At 36.9% G+C, this 26,773-nt stretch overlaps 1 protein-coding gene across 5 annotated transcripts in view; it reads right to left on the reverse strand.

Moving 5' to 3' along the window:
• Positions 1-26,773, reverse strand: part of AFTPH (aftiphilin) — a 66,678-nt gene that overhangs the window by 24,099 nt on the left and 15,806 nt on the right. For all 5 annotated transcript variants that reach the window (XR_009601884.2, XM_060604578.2, XM_060604557.2 and 2 more), the window contains 2 exons: positions 13,689-15,646; positions 1,929-2,080 (listed from right to left, as the gene is read on the reverse strand). Coding sequence is in view for 4 of the 5 variants with exons in the window: in XM_060604578.2 (XP_060460561.1) it covers positions 1,929-2,080; positions 13,689-15,614 (2,078 nt within the window). In the remaining variant the exon portion in view is untranslated. The remainder of the gene's footprint in view (positions 1-1,928; positions 2,081-13,688; positions 15,647-26,773) is intronic.

The raw sequence follows: 26,773 nt of genomic DNA on the forward strand, positions 1-26,773 counted from the left end.
GGGCTCGAACTCACGGACCGTGAGATCGTGACCTGGCTGAAGTCGGACGCTTAACCGACTGCGCCACCCAGGCGCCCCACTTTTTTTTTTTTTTTTTTTAACGTTTATTTATTTTTGAGAGACAGAGCACGAGCAGGAGAGGGGCAGAGGGAGAGGGAGACAGAGAATCTAAAGCCGGCTCCAGGCTGTGAGCTGTCAGCACAGTGCCTGACATGGGGCTCAAACTCACAAACTATGACATCATGAGCGGAAGTCAGACGCTTAACTGACTGAGCCAACCAGGCACCCCTTAAAACAAAAATATTTAATATTTAAGAGGAGGAAAGAAATCATTCAGCATTCCACCATATTACTATAGCTATTTAATATGCTTTCTCTTTGAGTCTTGATCCACAAACACATAACTGCAATTACAGCAAATACATAATTTTGTATTCTTTTTTCAGATTTTAAGCATTTCCTCATCTACATGTATACCTTTTCCAATGGTCATGTAACATTCTGTTAGACACATGCATCATTATTTGACCACAACCTTATAGTTTAAATAAGTTATTTTCACTGTTTATCTCCTATTGTTAGTAAGGCAAATTATCTTCCTGTATTTTACAGTGTATTTTGTTGTAGAGTTGTGTTATTTCCCAAAATGAATCTCTTGGAGAGATTTCTGGGTCTAAGAGTATGAACTATCTGTACAACTAGCGTATTTTTAAATAACACATCTAAACAGTTTTAAGATGGTAAAGCATAAACCTTTTTGTCCCATTCTCAGAAATCACCCCCAAAAAACCAAGAAGCAAATCATAATCTCCATATTTAAAAAAAAATTAAGAGATAACTAAAACTTTGCACCACAAACTTTGAGGTCACAAAGAGGGATGAAGGAGGGACTTGTAGAGGGAGAGAATATGTTCAGAGGTGGAGTAATGAGATGCAAAAGTCCAGTATAATAACTTTGAAATTAAAATTAGATAATCAATCTAGCTCCTCTAACATCTAATAATTAATAGGAGTTCCAGAAAGAAAACAATGGAGGGAAAGTAACTGTATTGGTATTATATTGGTAATTGTCAATTCAAGAGAACTGCCCAATACTGAAGGACAGAAGCCTCCAGATTGAAAGGTCATATACCTAGTGTTCAGTCCAATTAATAAAGACTCATATCAAGATACTTCATTGTGAAATTTCAGAATACCCACAACAAAAAAATCCTAAATTATAAATTTAACATAAGGGTAGAATAAAAATTTTACTACCCATGTACCTTTATTTCTCAGGAGGCTATCAGAGGATGTGCCCCACCAATATGGGCTCTAAGTGAATGGCAATCCCAAGATACCATGTTTAAGAAGCCTAGATTGAATCCATCCCAAATTGGGATAGAATGGTGGAAGGCTCAGGGGAAAAAAAAAAAAAAATGGAATGGCTAGCCTGACAGGTTTGATCATAACCTGGAGGGTAGGAAAAGACTGAGTAAATGAAAAAGAGAGACAACTATTAAGTCCAAGAAGAAGCTTACTATAATGGAAACAGTGGCTTAGCAGTGAACACTATTCACATGATTAAAATAATGAAAATACCAAATATCAACTTAACAAAAAACTATGATGTAAGTCATACAGGGAAGATGAAGGGAGGAGAAGAGCACATGTAAAGTCTAAATTCACACTTATCATACTCAGAAGTCAAAAGATAATACATAAAATCGACTGAGGAGAGTAAGGATTTAGAAATATTTGAAAAAGCGTTCAAGAATGGAATAGGGAGGTTTTTTTTGTTTTGTTTCAGCACAATATGATTTTTTAAACTTCAACACAATGTTACAAGAACATTTTAGAACCCTGATGTTTTAAGGTAACTGTTGTTCTAATTTATAAGGTTAAAACTAAGGAACATACATGCTATCTAAAAACTGTCTACTACTTACCCACTTTCAGCTAAGGCCTCTCTTGTTTTTATTGGGAAGGTGCTTGTTTCCAGCAAGTGCTTCAGGGAAGTAACTTCTTCTTCAGTATCAGGGATAAATATTGAAGGAAAACATGCTTCGAAAATTCGCTCCAGGCGGTTTAGTAAAGCTGTCTGCATCAAAACAACCCCCCCAAAAGTTTAATTTCTCTAATTTTAATGATTTTAGTTTTATCATCATCAACACACATACACACACACACCTCTGACCCCACACCCTGTCCACTACTACAGGAGAGGGAGGTTCACTATCAGTCAGGTACAGGAAGCACTAAGTCAAAGGAGCATAACTACTTGCAGAACAGATGCTCTAAATGATCACTTTAAATACTCATGGTGATACAGTGGCGACAAGTAAATGTAGTTATATGCCAAGCAACATAGCTGGTACTTTGCAAACATTACCTTATTTATTAGCCTATTAAAAAATTCACAAAGAAGAAATTAACTACTCAATTGTATAATGAGAAAGCAATCGCAAAGTGTGAATTATCTACCCAAAGCAAAACCAAAACCAAACAGCAACATTCATAAAAGCAGGCGGCATTCATATTCTATCACGGGATGTTCCCTACTACCACCCATGTACTCTAGATTTAGGAACAATTAAATTGAAGGTTTGTGAAAAGTATTATGCTATCATAGTTGAAGAGAACTTTTTTCTTGAACATAAAAACATTTGAATTTTAAAACACTTTTAGAAATATCTCTGCTAAAAGAACAAAGTAGGAAAGAATGTCTTATTTTTACTAAAAAAGCAATAGCTCATTTTTCATTTTGATGATCTGTGTTATCTTTTAAAAATCCTACTTCTTTACTCTTCTATGGTGTATACAGGTGTATTTTTGAATAGAACACTGCCTTTCTTCCAAGAATGGATATTCCCTAGAGTATTTTTACTGAGAACACTGGCATTTTGAAGTATTTTCTTTAATTAAAATTTGCTGAATTTATATTAACTTACACTTTTTAGGGGTACTACTAGGTTATTCTACATGTGCAGCCCACAGTAACTAACATTTATCCCCACTATCCTAAGTGTAACTCAGACACATGTAAAATATTTTCAACTTAACTCAATTTACCGCTTAAACATCAAATAGGAATACAAACTGTTAAAGACTGTCGGGAGTGTACTACTGAAATGCTATCGAGTATACAAGAAAGTGCCACATCATGGTGGTATTTCCTGCCAAGTAACAAAGACAAGTTAACGCTTGATTTCTGTTGTTTAGCACAGTCAGCAAACAGGAAAATGAAAAACAAATGGAAAATATCTTCCAAACAGATTTTCCAATCCAAAAATCTCTTTTGGAAGCAGTATCAGAGCAAAAACTTAACAATGCATAATTAGTCTCAGGGTACTCTTCTGCTATCTCTACAAAAGTTATTCTAACACCTTCATTATATTCATGTGTGTGATATGGGAAAAGGTTCTCAGTATCAATTATGAAACCTACAGTAAAGAGTAGACTCAAGATCCCAAGGCTCGTGAAACTTGAGTGTGTCAAGGGGACCGGCACTTACTTGCTTCAACAGAGGGAATGGACAGACATTACTTTTAAAGGGATCAGATAACCATCTAATTGGAAACATGATGAGCACAGGCTCCTTCTGGGCAGACAAGGTAAACAAAAACTCACATATGACCATATTTTACTTCTCTGTAAATTAAAATTGAATCTCTCTCGTATCCTCTTTGTTATCCTTTTCATGGGAAAGAAAAAATATTTGTCAAAAGAAGCAATGACCCCAAAATACATTCAGTCATTTGGGCAATATTACATCTAACTACCAAGTCTTAGGTACAACAGTGAGCAAATTCTTAAAATGAGTGGAATGTATGTGAACATTAAAGTTTTTACATCTTCCCCCTCTCATACAGAGTATAAATTACATGGGAAATTTAAAAGACAGTTCCATTTGTCTTTAAGGTTAGATATTACATTCGATTGCTTCAAATATTTTGTTGAATGAAGTAGAGCAAGGGTCAGAATTTTTTTCTATACAGGGCCAGATAGTAAATAGTTTCAGCTTTGCACCAGCCATAAACAAGTAAGTGTGGTGTGTTCCAATGAAACTTTATTTACCAGAACAGGCGGCCACATAGAACAGGCCATAGTTTGCAGATACCTGTGGTATGGCAGTAAATAACAAAGATTCAAATAATCAGAACCCACTAATTGAAAAGCACCACCCACCACAAGGAGGAACTCTAACAATTTAACAAGAAAGCAGCTAACAGAATTAAAGATTTTGACGAAAATTGAATTTCCTCTGACATTTTGCTTTAAAAGTACATCGATTTCCAACTATCAGACTATTTCCAACTATGAGACTAGTCAGGAGGGAATCCTCTAGAAAGAGTTCCATACTAATATTTTGTTCACAGTAATAAATGCCAAATTTCATTTGCTACTAGTCAATTCCAGTAAGTAAATGGCTGATGTAACTATAATACTTTAGTGGAGGACTGTGGACGCAAGAGGCTGAGACTCCGCTTCTGGATTTATAAACTGGAGATATCAGGGGCAACCTCACAGGGTGGGTGACAAGTTACAGGATTAAATACTTGGTACCCAGTGTGTGGTCAAGAAGTGGTAACTTTTTCTTACTACTATTGTTATTGTACAGATGATATCCAGAAACAGAGTGCCTACCAAGGAATAAAGTAAATATCAAAACTAGATTCAAAGCTCACTAGCGATGTTGCTCTACTACTACTTGGCATTCTAAATCATTAAGAAAATATTTGTCTCAGACTATCAATTTCTACATTATAACAAGAAAATACAAATTTTTGCACCTTCTCCAAGATCCTCCAACTTAATTGGAAAATAAGTACCAATTTAAAAACGTCTATCATTAAGAACCACTTTTATAAATAGAACGTGTTACTGCTACTCCTTGTGGATTTTAAACTTTGGAAATTGGTAAACATTTTGCTTGACATTTTGGCATTTGTGACTCAAATCTTGATCACACTATAAAATGCAAAGTGTGCAAATCACACGTTGGGGGTGTTTGAGTGTTTTACTTCCCAAGAAGCACAATAAAGTTACAAATTCAAAATGTAATGGAACATAGTCCAAGGAACTTGGTAAGTAGAACAGGTTTAAGAACATAGCTAACATAATGCTCAAAAGAGAAATTAAACAACCCACCACAACAGTCTCTCTTGTGACCAAACAGAAAGGTTTCTTTCAAGAAACAGATTTTCTAAAAGACTGTAATCACACAGTAAATTAAAAAAAAAAAATTGAGATATTTGAGACATATGAGCACAAGATAAAAGTTATATATGAAAACTGTGATATTGGTAAAAGTTTTTGTTTTAATTATTAATTTTAACTGTTGTAATATCTATATAAATTTTTTCCTCAATACTATTAGCCATGGATAGTTTAATACATACAATAGCCTTAAACCAAATCAGTAATAAAATTAATATCAAATCAACACTAGGGTCACTAAAGTGAAATATTATTTAACTTGGATTTATTCTACTGTGTAAGAGTAAAAAATAACTTTATATTACTCTACCTAATAAGAATTCTTGTTTCTATATAGATTGTATCCAGCCATAAGAGGCAAGCTACTCCTAGTTTTGATTAAATGGGGATACTACACAGTTTTGAACTCCTTGGAGCAGACTGACTCAAAAAAAGATGTGAATGTAACAGTAATGTTTATTAACACATTACAGTACATGTGGACTTGTATTAGATGTAAAATTCTAAAATATTATATTTTATTATTTGGAATTAGTGGTAAAGTCAGACTGGCTATGCTCTAGTTTCCCTCAGCAGATAAGGCAGCATATGGAAAGCAAACAATATCAGTACAGCCTAGTTCAAGAAAGTGAAAGATCAAAAGATGTCCTCTGAAACCGTCACAAACAGCAAAACCTTGATACAGTGTGTTTTTTCATTTAATGCTGATGCAGTGCTTATCACATGCCAGGCGTCATTCTAAATGCTTTATGAATATTAGCTCACAGAAGAACAGATGAACCATCAGAGGGAAGTAACAGTAATCTTATCCCCATTGTCTAGATGAGAAAAACGGAGCACTAAGAGGTTAATTTGCCCACAGTCAGATGAATATTACATGCTGAATCCTAATCTAGGAGGTACAGTTTCAGAGTCTGTGCTCTTAAACACTAGATTATGTTGCCATCAAAGCAGTTCGAAGTTCAATTTCTAAAAATTATAGGAGCTTTGAGGGGGGGGACTATGTCTCATTTCGAATCTCCAGTACTTAGGTTCGTGCATATAGTGGATATAAAAATGTTAGCTAAGTCAGTGTGCACTTAAAAATAAAAAAAAAAAAAGCACTTCACCCTTATTTAAGACTGCAGGGGGCATGTTTGTTCTACTTATGAAAGTAGATATTATAAGCCATCTAAATCATTTTTGTACATACATTGGATATATTTATATAATTGTAACAAGTATAAATAACCAAATGCCTTTATATTCTAGGTACTATGTTTACTACTTACATGTTACTTTACTAATCTTTAAAAAAACAAAAAACAAATCCTGAAAGGTAAGTATTACGGTTTCCACATTATAGATGAAACTAAAGCTCATGGAGATTAATTAACCACAGTCTCATGTTGGTATGGTACACAGCAAGGATTTGATCCCAAGTCTGACTCCAAAGTCTCTTTTCACCAAATCATGCTTTTACCCACTTTTTGTGGTCTTTCAAACGTTTGTAGCCATTAGGTAAGAGATTCAACTGTTAACTGCTGAGGTGATGACCACACTTAAAGCAATTATTTCATCTATATAATTCATAGTTTTTAACAAAGCAAATTATAAATTTTTGCTAAAGAGTGATGCACTGTAAATTAATGAGAAGGTAACAAGTGCCCACACATTTAGCATACTAGTTAGCTGAGGTTACAATAGTAGCTGTATAGCAAACTAAATAAAATAACATTCACATCAATTACCTGACTTTTATCTTTTTAAGAAGTTGGGATTAAAAAATGTTCATTGGGGCACCTGGGTGGCTCAGTCAATTAAGCGTCCAACTTTGGCTTAAGTCACCATCTCCTGGTTCATGAGTTCGAGCCCCATGTTGGGCTCTGTGCTGACCGCTCAGAGCCTGGAGCCTGCTTCAGATTCTGTCTCCCTTTCTCCCCCTCTCCCGCTCAAGCTATGTCTCTCTCTCTTAAAAATAAACACCTTTTTTTTTTCCAATTTTTATTTGAGTGATCGAGCGAGTGGGGGAGGAGCCGACAGAAAAAGGGAGAGAGAATCCCAAGCAAGCTCCACACTTAAGTTCAAGCCCCACGTCAGGCTCCACATTACGACTGTGAGATCATGACCTGAGCCGAAATCAAGAGATGGACACTTAACAGACTGAGCCACACAAGCGACCCTCAATTATTGCCTTTTAAATGCTTTTAACTTCAAAGCCAAAGAGGAAAAACAGTCATCAGTTCTCTCTTGAATGTGGAATTAGAAAACTGGTGGTTAGCTGAATACGCATGCCTCTCAATTCACACATGTAGCAAACTCTCAGCCTGGTGAACAGCCTCACGTCTGGCCATTACACGTTTTAAGAACTGGGGGCTCTGATAAACGTAGGGTTGAAAGTCAAATGCTATTCAAGGCTTTTCTCTATTCATGTCCAGCACTAAGACAAAGGAGAAGAGCATGGTACTCAGAAGAGTTCCTAATCTGTCAAAACTATTCTGAGAACAGAAACTAGCCCCCAAGCAGCAGCCAGAACTAGAGATACTCTCACACAAATTCTCATTTGCCTCCAATACTTTCTGCCATTCACCAAAAAATGCAGTTGGCATCACTATCTCTTGCACCTTTACAGACCATTTTCCAAGAAGTTCATTTCTGAGATTTTTCAGTAACAATATTTATTGAACACTTATGTGCAAGACAACGTGGTAAACACATTGACATGTACAATTTTATTTTACTTTCAGAGTAAGGCATTTTAAATAAGTACTATTATTGTTCTCTAAATCTAAGGTTCAAGAAAGTGACTAATACAAATTAGTGTTGAAACCTAGATCTGAATCTGGCAGTATAACCCCAGAGCATTGCTTTTAAGCACTCACTGTATGTACCCAGGGCCAAGGCCTAAGGCCCACAATAACTTTAGGGATTCATGAAAATGTTTTAATAGCTAATATTAATATATTCATCTTTATACCAAGTTATAAAATAGAATTTTAAATATCTTTTATGGGTAAGTCACATAAAAGTCATATGTGGCCCTGGCTATATTGCTCTCAAAAGGTACACTGGCTTTTATCTTTCCCAATTTTCTCCTTTTCATATATTTGTTTTCCTATCAGGGTCCTTTATTACCTTGAATGTCTCTATAGTAACAATTATTACTTTTTCAAACCAGGTATGATTTCTGGGAAAGCACAAATGCTCAGCTATCCAATGGTTTAATTCATCAATGGGGGCAAAGCATTATGTATGAATTCACTTATACTCATTCTCAGGTCTGTCGTATCTCCATGTTTAGGGTAAAGGTATATAAGTAGCCGTTGCATTTTATTCACTGATGCAAACAAGTCACATTATTAAATGCAGAGTTTACCAACTGGTAGGTCCCAGTCACAAATATGTTATAAATCTCCCCTAAATCCTGAATGCTACACAGGGACAAATGGCACTCCCTCTTATTAATGTTATGTGTCAACTTGACTGGGCCATGTGCCCAGACAACTGGTCAAACACTGTTCTGGGTATGTGTGTGCAGGTGTTTCTGGATGAGATTAACATCTGAATTGGTAACCTGGGTAAGGCAGATTGTCTTCTCTAATATGAATGGGCCTCATGCAATCAAATGAAGACAGCTTGAGGACTGTAGTTGGTACTTCTCTGCCTCCATAAACACAAGAGCCAATCCCTTATTAGTCTCTTTCTCTCTCCCTCCCCCAAGCCCATCCATCTGTCTGTCCATCCAGCCATCCATCCTCCTGGTTCTGTTTTTCTGGAGAACCCCAAATACACCCCTATTTTATAAACAACTCTACTGGAGTATAAGAAGTATACTGAAAATATTCAGTTTTCCAAAGGGTAAGACCAGCACCTAGGATCCTAGACTCTGGGTCTTATGCCATTCACATGCAGACCTTCTTAAAAGCATCTTGTATTTAAGGTTAATTCCTAAAGTTCCTTCAACATATTTCTAGTTAGTTTTCTTCCTTAGGAACAAAAGTTGATTAACAGTTTTAACGTTGATAAGCATTAGATCTTGCTCTGAAGTTGAAGTTTAAATTTTTTTTTTTTTTTAATGTTGGTTTTTGAGAGAGAGATAGAATGCAAGTGGGTTGGGGCAGAGAGAGGGAGGCACAGAATCTGAAGCAGGCTTCAGGCTCTGAGCTGTCTGCGGACAGCCTGACGCGGGGCTCGAACTCATGAGCTGTGAGATCATGACCTGAGCCGAAGTTGGACGCTCAACCGACTGAGCCACCCAGGCGCCCCTGAAGTGGAAGTTTGGAAGAAACATAAAATCCACTGGGTAATTTAATCTTCCATTTAAGAGGTCACCTTATGCCTTGCCATTATTAAATATTAAGTAAGATATCAAGTACAATCGACACTTGTACACTTTATCAATTCCCAATTTCAAGCTATATAAGAAGAGTGAACAACTGTAATATTCACCATGCTCTAAAAAGATGGTTTGGCCTTTCTGCACAATTTGTGCATAAATCTAACCAAGTATTTCCACCTATTTTGGAATTAAACACCAGAATGTCAATTTTTCTGAGGGAAAAATAACACAAGAAATATTAGTTTCAGGTGTATGACATGATACGAAATGTATATATTGCAAAATGATCACCACAATAAGTCTAGTTAATAGCCATCCCATACAGTTACAAATTTTTCTTTTCTTGTGAGAACTGTTACAATCAATTTTCTTAGAGATTTTCAAATATACAATACAGTATTATTAACTATAGTCACCCTGCTGTACATTACATCCCCAGGACTTATTTTGTAACTGGAAGTTTGTACCTTTTGACCACTTAATTTATTTGGTTGCTTACTTCTGTTTTCAGTAATAAGTTCAGGTGTTCATCTACAGAAAGGAAAACCTGCACAAATCTTAGGCAGATGATTAAATAAACAAAGGTGAAAATGTAGAATTAGAGTCAGTTTGAGAATGCTGACTTCCCAGCAAACAAACGGTTTATTTATTATTTAGCAGGTTTTTTTTTTGTTTTTTTTTTTTTTTTAGTTTTTAAAGAGCAAGCGAGTAAGCAGGGGACAGGGACAGGGACAGAGAGAGAGGGAGAGAATCCCAAGCAGGCTCCACACTCAGCATGGAACCTGATGTGGAGCTCGATCCCATGACCCTACTAGGATCATTACCTGAGCCAAAATCAAGAGTCGGGTGCTCAACCAACTGTGCCACCCAGGCACCCCACCAACAATTTGGCTTATTTTACTTTAAAAGTATTCATAATTCTCTTCCTTCTTTTTGTGACACTTAATTTTTAAGCCTCTCAGAAGAAATCATCTAGTAACATTTTCCCAGTAGCATAATCAAGTAGATGGCTAATAAGAAACAATTACTCATAATTTCCTTTTCTATAGCTACTTAATATAGAAATTATCAATTACCTAAATTCTCAAATAACATCCACAGCAATATTTTAAAAATTTTACCAAAACCTCAGAGTTAAATGTTGTACTTATAATATTACCTCCTTTACCATACATCTAAGAGAAAGTAATCTTGGCTATTTCAATCAACTTTCCTTTCTGGAACATTAACAGGTTAAAAAAAAAACTGTTAGAACAATATATGAGATGGTCTTTTGGAAAAAAAGGACTCCTTTGAAAGTAAGGAGGACTTTTTTTTTTTTTTTTTAATCATCATTTTGTTTTGTTTTGAATTTTAGCCCAGAAAGCAAATAATAGTTTGGACCTCTTTCCAATTTGTACAACAGAGATACCACTACTTGTTTTCCTCTACGATGTGTAAGAATGTTAACAAGAAAATGAAATATACTGAGCTCTGGGTTCTCAGAAAAAAATAGTCACTGAAAGGGAAGAATAATTCTCAGTAAATAGTCATGCATGACTTTACATCAAGGCTTCAATCCTCTGAGGCGACCAGATCCACATTTGAGAATTAGTTTGACTAAGAACATTTTATAAGTTTGAAAGATTTCTTCTTGGTTGACTTTTCCCTAAGTAGCAAATTATTACAATACAGCTGTAACAACTGATGGTCTCTTGACTCAAGGAAGATATATTTTATCAGAATATGAAGATATCCTTTTGGTAGCCCAAAAAAAGGAAAGTATTAAAAAATAGAGACCCAGACAATGTCACAGTGAAAAGAAGAAATCTGAAATGACAACTACACCATTCGTCTCATTTCTCAAAACCAAGAATTGTTCCCCATGTTTCTTTAATTGAATTAACCGAGCTATGAATCCTAAAAGACTCACAACATTCTGTCAAAGCAGAATTTGGACAAAACCACTTGAAGGCACTCTGTTTAAGGCAGAATTGTTGCATCCATGTTAAGACTGAACAGGAATAAATCATTTTAAGTTTAACCACTAAAACCCTAATGTTCACTGTCATTAATATGTGAAGATTTCTGTGCTGTCCCCAACACTTAACAAGTAGGAGAAACATTTTAAGAAAAATATCAGTAAATCTAATCCTCTCCTAGGGGGCTTAATGTACTTTTCCCAGCAGATTCTGCAAAAGGAAGAAACTGCGGGCCACAAGCCTGGATCACAACAGCAGGATAAGAATAAAAATCATTTCCAACTCAGTCACTTACTCAGCATGCCTTACCCATTTCCTTACCTCAACTTCCTTCTAAAACTTATCTTTTAGCCCCTTTCAACAATTTCTTCTTTCCAAAATCCATCTCCAAGTTCTGCTCATTTTCCAAACCCATTCAGCAAAAATAAAAGTCTGAGGACCAAGCCAAACAAATCTCAGGAAGTCTTAATGTATCTTGCCACATCCACATGGTTTTTGCTCTATTTTCACAAAATAGAATCATACTATAGAATTCTTATTTTTCAGTGGATTTTTTCACTCACTTTAAAATTTATTGTCATTTTATCTTCACAGAAGTCCAATGAAGTAGGTATGATCTTTTTATAAACAACTGAACTCAGAAGTAACTTGTCCAAAATCATAAAGCTTATAAGAGGCCGAGTCAAGATTCAAACTCAGATCTGTAAGATTATATAAAGCTCATATACTTTACTACCTCTTATGTCCAGTTGTCAAATTACAAATAACTTCAATCAACTTGTGTAACAAAAAGGTCCTTTTTGAACTGGTCATACTTTAAAATTCATTATCTGATGATGTTAAAAGTTCTAAGGCTATAAATTAAAGATCATTCAATACCAGTGTCACCTTACAGTAAGATGAAACTCAACAGGGAAAGGATTAGGTCAAAATCAACAGTCTTGGCTTTGCATTATATAATTAGTTCACTCCTTGCAAGCTTCTACTTCCATAATAAATTAATCAACAGGAAAAATATACATTAGCCAAACCATATACAAACCAAATTAGCAAATTAAGCTATTCAGACACTCAAAGTCAAATGAAAAGTAATTAGCTATGCACACCACCTGGTAATACCATAACAGTATTTTCACATATCAAAGCAATGATGTATAACCATTTCAGCTGACACTCAGACTTTGGAAATATTTCCAATTGAAAATGGTTTGCTTGGCAAAAGATAACTGGAAGAGTTTGGGGAATTTTATTCTCAGTATCTCTAAAAGAAGCTGGTAGGACAAGTGTTCCCTGAAACAGTTGTCAATATAAAGCAGTGATTTTCTGGGGAGTTTTCTTTCCGATACCTCCGGGATTGAGGAAAGGTTAGGTTTAGCACAGGGTACAACTCAGGACCGGGGAATAACCTGGATATTAAGCTGCGTCTCTAGGGGCTACTTTAGGTCAAGATAAATCTCAGTGAATCTTCTCTGAAGGAGTCTGGAACAGAAAAGGATAAAGTACAGGCCCTGGCGGGTAAAAATATTCTCCCTGACACACTTATTCCCCAATAAGTGTAAACGTAAATGTACATTTGCAAGAAATTATAAGCAACTAAATACAGTTCTAGTCTTCTCGTACCCTCATCCCAGGTCTTTAGTGGCTGTCAAATTATGAAGTCCAAATCTGCTTTGCTCAAATTCTTTTTCTATCCTTCAGTTCCCTATAGCCTTCAGCTCAGGTTGAGGTTTCAAATTCTGCTTGCTCTCTGCCACACTCAAAACTGTACTTCAATTTCCTAGGTCTTTGATGGACAAAATTAAGAGACATTATTTTCTGAAAGTTAAAAAAACATCTACTAAATCTGAGTTTAACTTTCTTCTAAAATCACTGTAAAGGTAGAAACTGAAGGATTCACTGGACTAGTTAGCTAATTAATGAATTTTTACGTAAGTGATATTTATGTTAATCAAAAAATCAAGCTGCTGAGTTTCTGTAAATATTAAACTCATTGAAATAAAGAAAAACCTCACCAAACATTACTTATTGTAGGACTGTCCATTTAAAGTTTACCAAAGCGTTGTGAAAAATGTAATCCACAAATCAAGCAAGCATTATGTATCATAAGAGACTCCTTCAACAGGTACCCAATTTAAAAATACTTTTTGAAAAGCTGAATTGCCTCCACGGCAATTAGTATATTATACAAAATAGAGAAAACCAGTAAATACCTGAACTGAAGTGGCTGTTTCCTGTAAATGGCCACCAGCAACTGCTCCTTTGGAAGTTGCTAAAGGGACATTGTGCATTTTGGGGGTTCCTGGAGTATCAATCTTTTCATCTGTCCTATGTGACTGCCAGGCTTCCTTTCGATGGTGAGATTCAGCAGCCTGCTGGTCTCCAAAAGTAGCCCAAGAGCAACTATCTTTCTGTCCATCCTCAAAGGCATTCCAATCTACAACTTGGCTAGGCCCAGCTGAACTGAAGTCCGCAAAATCATCAGAGTCTTGAAAAGCACTGCGGTCCTCTCGAATATTTGGCACAGAATCAAAATCTCCAAATTCACCTTCTTGCTCAATTTCCAGTTTTGAAACAGTATCAGTGCCTGTCCCAGAAGACTTTCCCACCAACTTACATTCCTCTGATAAACTATCAGAAGTCTGTTTTAGGTCGGACTCAGTAAATAGAATTTCATCTTGGCAAGAAACAGCATTTGTATCCCCAAATTCTCCAAAGTCATCACCTGGTTCACTAAAATGTGGAAAGTGCTCTGAGGACTCTTCGAAAGTGATATCGCTCATTGAATCTTGGGTACCAGTAACAAAAGGTGGAGTTGTGCCACTGGCTGTGCCGAAGTCACCAAAATCATCCTCGTTAGTATCATTGCAAGTCACAAAGTCATTACTACTGTCACCATTTTTTACACTTAAAGAATCATCCAGAACATTTTCTTCTGTAGGATCAATGCTGGGGCTTTGGGAATCGGTAAACTTTTTACTTTCTTCTTTGGAAGAACCAACTTCATCATCAGCATCAGAAGTTTTAATAGAATCCATGCATAGGTCAGCACACTTAGAAGTAAACAAATCAAGTTTTTCCTCAGTTTTACATTCTCTCATACTGGCTTCTGAATTATCAGCTGAGTCTGCCAAACTCCAAGGCTTTGATTGAACTGATTTTAAAAATTCATCCTGTTGCAATGTTGGAAGGCCTTGTTTTTCAGTACTGAAACCTCTGGTACTCATTATGCTTATTTCTGAAACACAAACCTGATCCTCTCCATCAATGTCTCCTTTATCGTCAAAGCTTCTACCCAAAGACAGTGCTTTTACAGAACTCAGTTCACTGACTCTATTAATTTTATTATTTTCCTGAATGGTTAATGCTTCTCTATCATTTAAAACTGCACATCCTGTATCTTCTAGTTGTATCCTTTCCTTTTTGGAAAATGTAGCAAAATCTGCAAATTCCTCAGCAGGACTAGGTGCACAGTCTAAGTTATAGTCAGTACTATGAGTGCTAAGAGGCTTTCGTCCTTTTGAATCGGCTTCGGTGTCCAGATCATCTGTTCCCTGAGGATTTACAGTTTCCAATACTGCAAACCCGTTTGTTAGAATCTCCAGACAAGGAGGCTTTTCACCATTGCAGCTCTCTAACTGCTTGTTTTGATGAACAACATTCATATCAGTTCTAAAATCTCCTGGAGAGAAACTTTCAGGTGTTCCAACATTCTGTCTCTGCTTCACTATAGTATTTAAATCTCCTGGACTTTCTATGCCATCAATGGAAGTATCTAAAGTTTTAGATGAAATTATTTCTTTGCTGGTGGTAGAAAGTAAAACGTCAGACTGTCCTTTCACAGGAGAAGAAAGTTCAGCAGTGATGTCTTTATCATTACCATTCTTAATGGATTTAAAGCTAGTAAGGCTATCTACATTTTCTGAGAAATCATGAATTGGCATAAAATGGTTTGAAGGTACAAACTCTTCCTTGGGACGAGTATAATCTGGTGTATCAAAGTCAACAAATCCTACACCAGAAGGGCTAACTTCTGAAAACCCACCAAATTCCCCAAATTCATCATCATCATCATCCTCGGCTCCATTGTCTAGTGGTGGTGGGGATGAAGAGTACATTCGAATGATGTCTGGCTCCATTGTTCAATTGCTTTCAAATAATTAATTTACACCTGAAAAAACAAAACAACAGGGTTTTTTTTTTTTTTCTTGGAGGGGACAGATTACATATACAACGTCTTTCAAAACTCTCTCAAAGCTATTTCAAACCAGTGAAAATTTACAGTGCTTTGTTTTGGACCTTTTTTTTTTTTTTTTTTTTCAACTTTTTTTTTTTTTTTATTTTTTATTTTTGGGACAGAGAGAGACAGAGCATGAACGGGGGAGGGGCAGAGAGAGAGGGAGACACAGAATCAGAAACAGGCTCCAGGCTCCGAGCCATCAGCCCAGAGCCTGACGCGGGGCTCGAACTCACAGACCGCGAGATCGTGACCTGGCTGAAGTCGGACGCTTAACCGACTGCGCCACCCAGGCGCCCCTGTTTTGGACCTTTTAAATTCTTTTTCTCTTAGGTAAGATGACTTTACACAGCTATAACGGCAAAAAAATTTTCTCTTTTCTAGTGTAGGTTTCTAAGAACATTGGTGTTACATTACTGAATTTGGGGATTCCAGGAAATTTTGAATAAACACAAAAGTATATCTACAAAATTCTCTCGGAGCACTTGCTTATTCTCTTAAGCTTGCTTTGCTTTCTAGTCCACTGGAGATTCAGGGCCTGCCCTTATGGATTTGTGAGTTCTTTATAAATAAGACATGAAAATTTTCTTTAATAATTGCTATTCAGTTCAACGTTTATTTCTTACCCAAGTTAAATTTTAACAGACTTTATTTTTAGAGCAATTTTAGGTTCATTGAGATGGTAAGTGAATTCCTAGATCTTCCCCACCCCCATTCATCCACAGCCTCATTTATTACAGACATCCTCCAGCAGAGTAGTATATTTGTTACAACTGATGAACCTACATTGACATACAACGTTATTACCCAAAGTCCAAATTTATATTAGGGTTTGCTCTGTGTTGTACATTCTATGTGTTAGGACAAATGCATTAATTACAGTATCACAGAGTAATTTCAATGCTCCAAAAACCCTCAGTTCCATTATACATCCCTCTCTCCCCTGTGCCTGGCAACCACTGATCTTTTTACTGTCTCCACAGTTTTGCCTTTTTTGGGATGTCACAGAGTTGGAATCATACAGTACGTAGACATACATGTCACACAATATGTAGCCTGTACATACTGTATGATTAGCTTCTTTCATTTAATAACATGCATCTAAGCTTCCTCCAGGTCTTTTCATGGTTGATGGCTCATTTCTTTTCAGCACTGAATAATATTCCATTGTCTGGATGTACTGCATTTTCATTTTGTTTTATAACTTTTCACTACTGAAGTCATTTAAGTTGCAAAAACAGTACAGAGCTCTCATGTATACTCCAACCAGTTTCCCACACTGATAATGCGGTAAATAACTGTAGTACCTGTTCAAACCAGAAAACTGACATCAGTACACTATTAACTCAGTTACACACTTTAGATTTGACCATTTTTCTGTGTGTGTGTAATTCTATGAAATTTTATCACATATGCAGATTAGATTCAAGTAACCAACACTACAATTAGGATAAGAACTGTTGCAAAAATAGTTCTGTAATATTCATCAATATAAAGAAACTCCCTTGAGGTGCCTGGGTGGCTCAGTCAGCTAACCATCTGACTCTTGATTTTAGCTCAGGTCCTATCTCGAGGTTTGTGGGTTTAAGCCCCATATGGGGCTCAGAGCTGACAGTGCAGAGCCTGCTTGGGATTCCCCCCCCCCCCCCCCAATCTCTCTGCCCCTCCTCCATGCTCTAATTCTCAAAATAAACTTAAAAAAAAACAAAACAAAACCAAAAACCTCATTCGTGTTACCTCTCAATACACCCTCCCCTAAACCCTAACTCCTGTCAACCACTGATCTGTTCCCCATAATTTTGCTACTTCATAAGTACTTATTATGTAAATGGAATTACACAATATGTAATTCTTTGGAGGTGTTTTTTTTCCCCCCACTCAGCTTAATGCCCTTGAAATCCATCCATGTTGTTGCATGTCAAGAATTCATTCTTTTTTATTGCCAAGTTGTATTCCGTTATATAGCTGCACCACAGATTATTTGCCAGTTCATTCAATTTAGGACCCGTTGGTTGTTTCTTGTATTTTACAATTACAAATAAAGCTGCTATGAATATTTGTGTACAGACTGTTGTCTGACAAGTTTTTATTTCTCTAATATGAATTCCCAGGAGTGCAAATGCTTGGTCACATTAAGTTTACAAGAAACTGTAAAACTGTTTTCCAAAGTTAATTTTTATGGGACCAAATCAACTGTTCATTAGTAATTTTCATTAATTTGGTTTCATATAAGCTTGAGATTTAATATTTTTTTTTCTAATTTTACACGGTTTTCTTTGCATTTAGTTTTTAATACATCTAGAATTTTGGTATATGATCTAAAGCAAAGGTCTAATTTTTGTTTTCTAAATAGCCAAGCAATTATCCTAATCCCATTTATTGAATAATCTTTCCCATATCTATTAGTTTATATCTTCTTCACCTAACTTCTCTTTTAAATATTTATTTATTTAATCTCTACACCCAACATGGGGCTCAAACTCATGGATTCGAGATCAAGAGTCACATGCTTTTTGGACTGAACCAGCCAGGTGCCCCTCTCTATATATTTAACTCTTAAATGGAATCTATGTCTGAGTTACCCTGTTCCTCTATGCTAAATCGTCAAAAATGCCATAAGACAGATTTACATTAAAAGCAAAGGGAAAATTAACAACAAAAGTCCTAGAACAAAACGAGCCTATAAATTGATACTTTCAGTGAACTAAACTGAAGCCCAATGAATTGGTATTTTCTGCCACTCACGGTTGCCAAGTTAGATACGTGAATACTTTACCACAAAACTTCGTAAGCTCAAAAAACAGAACAACCACTTCCTTCTAATTCTCAAAATAAAGTTTCATAAAATCTTCCAACTTTAGGGAGAAGGTACCATACAAACCACTTAATTTAATTAGATATGAGGAAAATGAGGCCTACTGATGAGCAACTTTCTCAAAGGTCATACAGCTGGTTAGCAGAGAATGGTTTCAGAATTTTGAAAATGATCTTTGAGGTCAATGGTCACTGAGAGTTATTTGAAAGAAAGTGAGCAAATCATAAAAGTAAAAGACTCCATTGTAACAGATCTATTTTAAACTGTCTTCCTCACAAAATCAGCATCATAAAGAAGGAAATGATGGCTTTACTTCCTGAGATACCTTCTTTTTTGCTCTTTAAATGAGAAAAGGAAAAAAAACAGTAAAAGATACATATAAGCCCTTAATTTTCTCCTTTGTCTAGAATCCCGATAACCCATTTCAATGCTTAAGTATACAGGGTTATTTGACCTCTAACAGTTTCTCTGTGATTATGAAGTTCCTATTATTCAAAAATACTCTGATTGTTAATGAGTGTGTGGAGAAAAGGACATTTGCACACACATACTGCAGGTGGGTGTGTAAATTGTTAGAAGGCTTATAGAAGGCAATATGGCTATACCACACAAACTTTCTTTTCCTTAAAAATAAAACAAAATGCTCCAAAAGGGATTATTTAAGCAAATTATGCTTTGTCCTTCCAATAACATACTATGTAGCCATTCGTATCATGATTCCTTTTTTTTTTTTTTTTTTTAATTTAAAAGCATTCACTTGGGGCGCCTGGGTGGCTCAGTCGGTTAAGCGGCCGACTTCGGCTCAGGTCATGATCTCGCGGTCCGTGAGTTCAAGCCCTGCGTCGGGCTCTGTGCTGACCGCTCAGAGCCTGGAGCCTGTTTCAGATTCTGTGTCTCCCTCTCTCTCTGACCCTCCCCCGCTCATGCTCTGTCTCTGTCTCAAAAATAAATAAATGTTAAGAAAAAAAAATTAAAAATAAAAATAAAAGCATTCACAATGGTGGCAGCATGTCAAAAGGACACAAAAGGCAGCCTGAAGTGATTCTTACTGGTAAAATCAGTGATAAGCATCAAAATAACGACAGTAACAGATTATAATCCACTGAATAACCAACTATCAGTCCTCAAATATAAACATGTTAAGATACTGCAGTTTCAAAATAGCTCCCCACAACATACTCAATTATAAGAGAAAGCAGTGTAACTTTACAGCGGAGCTGACACTTCATCAAATGATCAAAGTGAACATCATTAGCAACGGGAATATCAAAATCCCACATCACCTGACAAGACACAATAAGAACACAGGATCACTTCTGGAATATTCCTGCCCAGAATATACAACCTGAACCGATTCATGAGATAACGTCAGACAAATTCAAACTGAGAGACAGGCTGCAAAACAGCTGGTCTGTAATCTTCAAAAGTATCACTATCATGAAACTTAAGGAAAAACTTAAGAACTGTTCCAGGTTGAAGACAACTAAAGAGACAAGTAAATTTAACACTTGATTTTTAACTAGCTTCCCTTTCTATACAGGTCATTATTGGGACCACTGTGAAACTTGAATAGTGTCCAAGGACTAGATAGCAGAAATGTATTGATGCTTATTTCTTGGTTTTGAGAGTGGTATTGTGCTTATGTAAGAGAATGTCCTTGGTTGTAGGAAACGCACACTAAAATACTTGGGAGAGATGGTACATCAGGTTGGCAACAGTCCCAAATTATTCCAGATAAAGACTTATTTGTACTGCACTTCCAACTTTTTATATGATTGTGATCACCAATCACCTCAAGATGAAAATGAAAGTTAAAAGAATTCAAGATTTATGTTTGCATTTAAATATGTACACTGTATAATAAACGTGTTGCTTACATAGCATTTAAAAAATTGTGACAATACATAAAATTTACTATTAAATTTTTTAAATGGACTATTTTAACAATTTTTAAGTGTATATTTCAGTGACATTAAGTACATTCACATTGTTGTGCAACCATCACCACCACTCATCTTTACAACTCTATCTTCCAAAATATTAAAATGTTTCCTGTACTCATTAAACAATAGCTTCCCATTCTCCCTCCTCCCAGCTCCTGCGACCACCATTCTATTTTGTCTCCACGAATTTGGTCAGTCTAGGTATCTCATGTAAGTGAAATTGCACACTATTTGTCCTTTTGTGACTGGCTTATTGCACTTAGCATCAAGTCCTCAAGGTACCTGTTGTAGGGCCAGTGTCAGAAGTTCATCCTTTTAAAGGCTGAATATTATTCCACTGTATGCATCTACTATCATCTGTTGGTAGACACTTGGGTTGCTTCCACCTTCTGGCCACTGAATAATGCTGCTATGAACACAGCTGTACATCTTACTTTAATTTTTAATTTTGAAATAGACTAACAAAGTTGCAAACACAGTAGACACTTGCACACTCTTCACCTAGCCCCCCCAATGGTGAATCTTACATAGCTCCAGTATAGGAGAAAACTGAAAACTGACCCTGTTGGTCCATTACTATTAATTAGACTACGGACGTTATTCAGTCTTGACCATTAAAGAAACCAAAAACTTGCATCCACTTGTGTTCGTGTGTAATTCTGTTCAATTTTATCCCATGTATAGATCTGTGTAACTATCACAACTATCAAGATACAGAACTACTCCCTCTCCCCCCCACCCCCATCCCTGGCAACCACTGATCTGCTTTCTGTCTCCATGGTTTTGTCATTTCAAAAGTGTTACGTAAATGAAATTATACACTACATAACCTTTTGAAGTTGACTTTTTCCACTAAGTATAATGCCCTTAAGGTCTGTCCTGGTTACTGCGTGTATCAATAGGTCAGTTTTTGCTAGGTAGTATTCTATGGTACAGATATACCACTTTGTTCAACCACTCAACAACTGAATGCGATGAGTTATTTCCTATATTTTATTTTAAACAGTACACATAATACATTAGTAATATATATAACAGCATCTTTAAGTAGTATACATAATAAAGATGTTAACAACTTTTATGTACAGGTTTTGTTGTGAATAGAAGTTCTTATTTTCTGGGATAAATGCCCAAGAGTGTGATTACTAGGTTTTATGGTAAGTGCATGTTTAGTTTTGAAAAAGGCTGCCAAACTCTTTTTCAGAGTGCTGTACCACTTCACCTTCCCACAGTATTTTTTTTTTTTTTTTTTAAAGAACTACCTGTGATGTTTCTTATTAGTAGAATCTGTTCACAGTTAACCTACTGCTCTTCCTAAAACTTTTCATTGTTTGAAAAATGAAACATTTGATTGGTTTAGGCCCATTTCAAACTCAGGTGTTAAGGAAATACCAAGATCTGAATAAGAGTTTGTAACCAAACAAACCAACATAGAAAATAGTTTTTCTTCCTGTCATAAAAGTACTCTCTCCTACATGCAACAGGCTGTCAGTCTCCCACACTATGAGTATTTCCATATTTCTCAAAACCGTGTCACCTACTGATGGGAAGAACTTGGGCTGCATATTCCCCTTCAGTAGGTCTTGGTTCTGGCCCACCTCATCCTTCAAAAATCTAAAAGAATGCCACTCTCAAGTTTCAATCAAGAACACCAACCAGCCAGTGTGGAGGAGGAGTGAAATTTTCCAAAAAAATTCTTCCATGTCCAGGCCAACTCAGTAAAATTTATTAGTTGAAGTATTATTTGTTGTTAATTGAAGTATTATTTGTATGATGAATTAGCATATGAAGTTTGACTTAATTAAAAAGTGTGTCTATTTTGAGAGAGAGAGCACACGCGCACACACATGCAAGCAGAAGGAGGGACAGAGAGAATCTCAAGCAGGCTCCATGCTATCAGCACAGAGTCTGATGCAGGGACTCTATCCCACAACCATGGGAACATGACCTGAGATGAAATCAAGAGTCGGACACTTAACCGCCTGAGCCACCCAGGCGCCCCCCCTTTTCTTTTACACAGAAAATATGGATTTTAGCTATTCCTAACAGGAAAAAGAAAAAGAGATAGATGAGCTAATTTTTTTAATTTTTTTTTTTAATATTTTTGAGACAGAGAGAGACAGAGCATGAGCGGGGGAGGGTCAGAGACAGGGAGACACAGAATCCGAAACGGGCTCCAGGCTGTCAGCACAGAGCCCGACGCGGGGCTCGAACTCACGGACCGCGAGATCGTGACCTGAGCCGAAGTCGGACGCTTAGCCAACTGAGCCACCCAGGCGCCCCTAGATGAGCTACTTTAATACCGTGCCTGGCACACAGCAACCTTAATAAATGTTTCTTCATCCTTCTTAATAGACAACTTACTCCTTACTCCACACCACAAGGATTTCAAAACACTTGTCTAATTTCTTTATAATCCAAACAAGCATATTCACACGTGTGTGTATGTGTAGAAGGATGTGTTCAACTCCCCATTTTTATGCCTGCTTATTTCAAGACCTCTTACAGTGAAATAAACAAGTAATGGGGGTATCGAGGAAAGATTCAAGCCATAGTATACACAAAAAGTAGACATGGAGCTTTCACGTCTGGGTAAATGGGGGATCCTAAAGTTAGAGCATGAGGCAGAGAATTCGGGCAGACCTCTGCACTTTGTAGAGATCTATGGGAAATCACATCCTTATACAGAGACTAGGAGACAACATAAGTGAAAAATAGTAAACATAAATGTGAGCCAAAAAAAGACCTTCAGGGCTACACACCACGAAAATCAAAGGATCTTAGCTTTGGGAATTCTAATATAAAAGGTCCAATGAGAGGAGTCAGGGGAACAATCCAGAAGTTTAGTAGCAATCAGCAGTGGAATACTGAGTCCTGAGCCAGATGAGCAGCCAGGGTAGCAAGGCGTACAATAGGTGAGAGTGATTCAATATTAATCTCTCACAAGAAAAGAAGCTGCACCTGCTCAAGGAGTTCTAGCCTCATATCTGAAATGGTCATGGAAAAGAAGAGATGGGGAGTCTCTAAGTGGAAAGCTGTGGGGTCAAGTGGAAAGGTGGGCCTGGGAAGGCAGAGGACTCAAAGGATGAATAGGGCTAACTATCACCTAAGATTAAAAATTTTTTTTTTTTTTTAACATTTATTTATTTTTAAGACAGAGACAGAGCACAAACGGGGGAGGGTCAGAGAGAGGGAGACACAGAATCTGAAACAGGCTCCAGGCTCTGAGCGGTCAGCACAGAGCCCGACATGGGGCTTGAACTCACAGACCGCAAGATCATGACCTGAGCCGAAGTCGGCCGCTTAACCGACTGAGCCACCCAGGCGCCCCTAAGATTATCAGGCAATTAAAAAAAGTTTCCCAAGAGGAACAAAGTTGGAAGACTTCAACCACCAGATACCAAGACTCAGTTTAAAGCTACATCATCATGTAATAATAAAGACAGCACTGCAGTGGGGTGGGGAAAGGACAGCCTTGTTTTACAAGTGGTGCTTAGATCAAGTGAATATCCACACAAGGGGAATCAATCTTTGATTCTACCTAATATCTCACACAAAAATCAGCTCCAGACAGATTGTAGACCTAAATGTGAAAGGTAAAAAACAATCAACCTTCTAAGAAGGTAACTTAAGAGATTATTTTCATGACCTGAGGGAAGGCAAGGTGTTTTAAATAAGACATAGAAAGCAGTAATCATAAAAGAGAAAATGATACATTGGACTTCATGAAGGTTTAAAACCTATGTCCACCTAAAGAACAGCATTAAGAGAGTGGAAAGGCAAGCCATTGCCCAGAAGATATTTGTGGTTACATGTAACTGTCAAAGAACTCATATCCAAAATATATAAGGAATTCCTACAAATCAATGGGAGACAACCCAACAGAAAAATGGCCGAAATATATGAACAGGTAAATCACAAAAGAGGATATCCAAATGGCCAATAAGCATGTGAAAAGTCATCAGAGAAATGCACATTAAAACCATGGTATCAACACTATTATACACCCACTAGAACAGCTAAAATTAAAACAAAATAACATTAACCACAGCTACCGATGGCAACAGCATGAAACAAGTGGTATTCTCATACTTCAATGGCTGGAATGTAAGTTGGTATACCCATTTGGAGAACTGTTTGGCAGTATTTACTAAAACCGTACCTGGTATATACTCCACAAAGGTGAGTACATACATGCACTGAAAGACATGTACAAGACTGCTCAGGACAACTTTATTCTTAACTGAAAATAACCCAAATAACAGATGCTTAAAACAAACCATGGTATATACATACAGTGGGGTACATGGCAATGAAATGAATTACTTACTACATGCAACATGGATGACTATCACAGACACGTGAAAGAAACCAGATACACACACACAAAATATATATTATGTGATTCAACTTCTGGGAAGTTCAAAACAGGCAAAACTAATGTATGGTGATAATTCAGAATAGGAGTTACTACAGCAGGTATAGTATTGACTGGAAGAGAACATAAAAGAGCCTGGTGAATGCTAAAATTGCTATTATCTCTTGATCAAAATACTACACACGTATATGTATTTGTAAAAGTTCATCCCGTTGTACACTTAAGACTTGTGTACTCTCTCTCTATATGCATCAAAAACAAAAAAAATGCTTCTCAGAAAATCAACATACTTCAATTAAGGGACTCCATTACAAGTGAATGTATGTGACCATAATAAACATATCATTCCATTAAAAAAAAAGTTTTGCTTACTTATACTTTGCCTGTCTCTGGGATTTAAGGTAATATATGTATGTCTCAACAGGTAGTATGGTACAGGAGAAATATCTTGGACTTGGAATGAGATCCTAGGTTCAGATTCCAGCTTCCTCACTTACGAATTATGTGAGTTTGCCCTGAGCTTCGGTTTCCTATCCAGAAAAAGGGGCTAGCAGCTCCTCCCTTTCAATGCTGTTTTGAGGATTACAGATAACAGACCTTCAGTATGTGGCACATGCTGTGCCTCAGCCAGTTATCAACTATCATCACATTTTAACTTCACTGAGTCTGTGGTTCAAATCATAATCTACCCTTAACAAAAATCTAAGTCAATGTTTGCTTAGTCGGCACAAACATTCACATGACTCTGCATATAGTTTAGGTCACTGAGAGAGTAAATCATGGAAGAAAAATTTACTAACCACACTAAAGATCCATGACACTGACTTTATTGCCAATTTCTATAACCCATCCCTGGAAAATATAAAACAATATCCAAGGTTGAAGGACTGAGAACATAGACTCTAAAGGGACCCAACCAACTCAACAGACTCGATTAAAAGATGGAGGTTTTATAAGTCAGAGAAAGTCAAATACCATATGATTTCACTCATATGCGGAATTTAAAAACCAGATGAACACAGGGGAAAGGAGGGGGAAAAAAGAGAGGGAAGCAAACCATAAGAGACTCTTAGCTACAGAGAACAAACTGAAGGCTGATGGAAGGAGGTGGGGGGGGGGGGATGGGCTAAATGGGTGAGGAGTATTTTTTTAAGTTTATTGAGCGAGAGAGAGAGAGTGCGTGAGGGAGGGACAGAGGGAGAGAGAAAATCCCAAGCAGGCTCTGCACTGTCAGCACAGAGCCCAAAGTGGGGCTTGAACTCATGAACCGTGAGATCATGACCTGAGCCCAAATCAAGAGTCTGATGCTTAACTGACTAAACCACCCAGGTACCCCGGGTGATGGGTATTAGGGAAGGCGCTTGTTGTGATGAGCACTTGGTGTTATGCGTAAGTGATGAATCACTAAATTCGACACCTGAAACCAATCATACGTATTAGCTAACTAGTATTTAAGTAAAAACTTGGGGGGAAAAAAGATGTTTTGATGAGCAACAGCACAATACAACCCAGTTAATTTGAAATAAACTAGCTGTAGATACTATCCATTTAGAGAAAGACCACAAGAATAAAGGCTTCTAAGAAGGTGCCTAGTTGGAATGGAAAGGATTCTACATGTTCCTCTAAGAAAGAGTTAATCCTTGACCACTCCTCTATCCTCCATCATCCACCCAATGTATTAACACCATCCTGCGGGTCCTTGGGCTCACATTGGGTGGTAGTGGTGAGGTCTAAGAGGTCTTTCAGGAATTTCCCAGATTCAAACACTGAGATAACTTTCCAGACAAGCTAAAAACTCACCGGAGAGAGAGATTCCCACGTTTTATAGGGCACCAAACTGCATCAATGCGTATATCAACTTTCAAGGCCAGATAAGCGCATCTAGATTATACAATCCTCAGCTTTACTGAGGACCTTTCACTCCA

The sequence above is a fragment of the Panthera onca genome, chromosome A3 (genome assembly GCF_046562875.1).
Source record: "Panthera onca isolate mPanOnc1 chromosome A3, mPanOnc1 haplotype 2, whole genome shotgun sequence".
NCBI lineage: Eukaryota > Metazoa > Chordata > Mammalia > Carnivora > Felidae > Panthera > Panthera onca.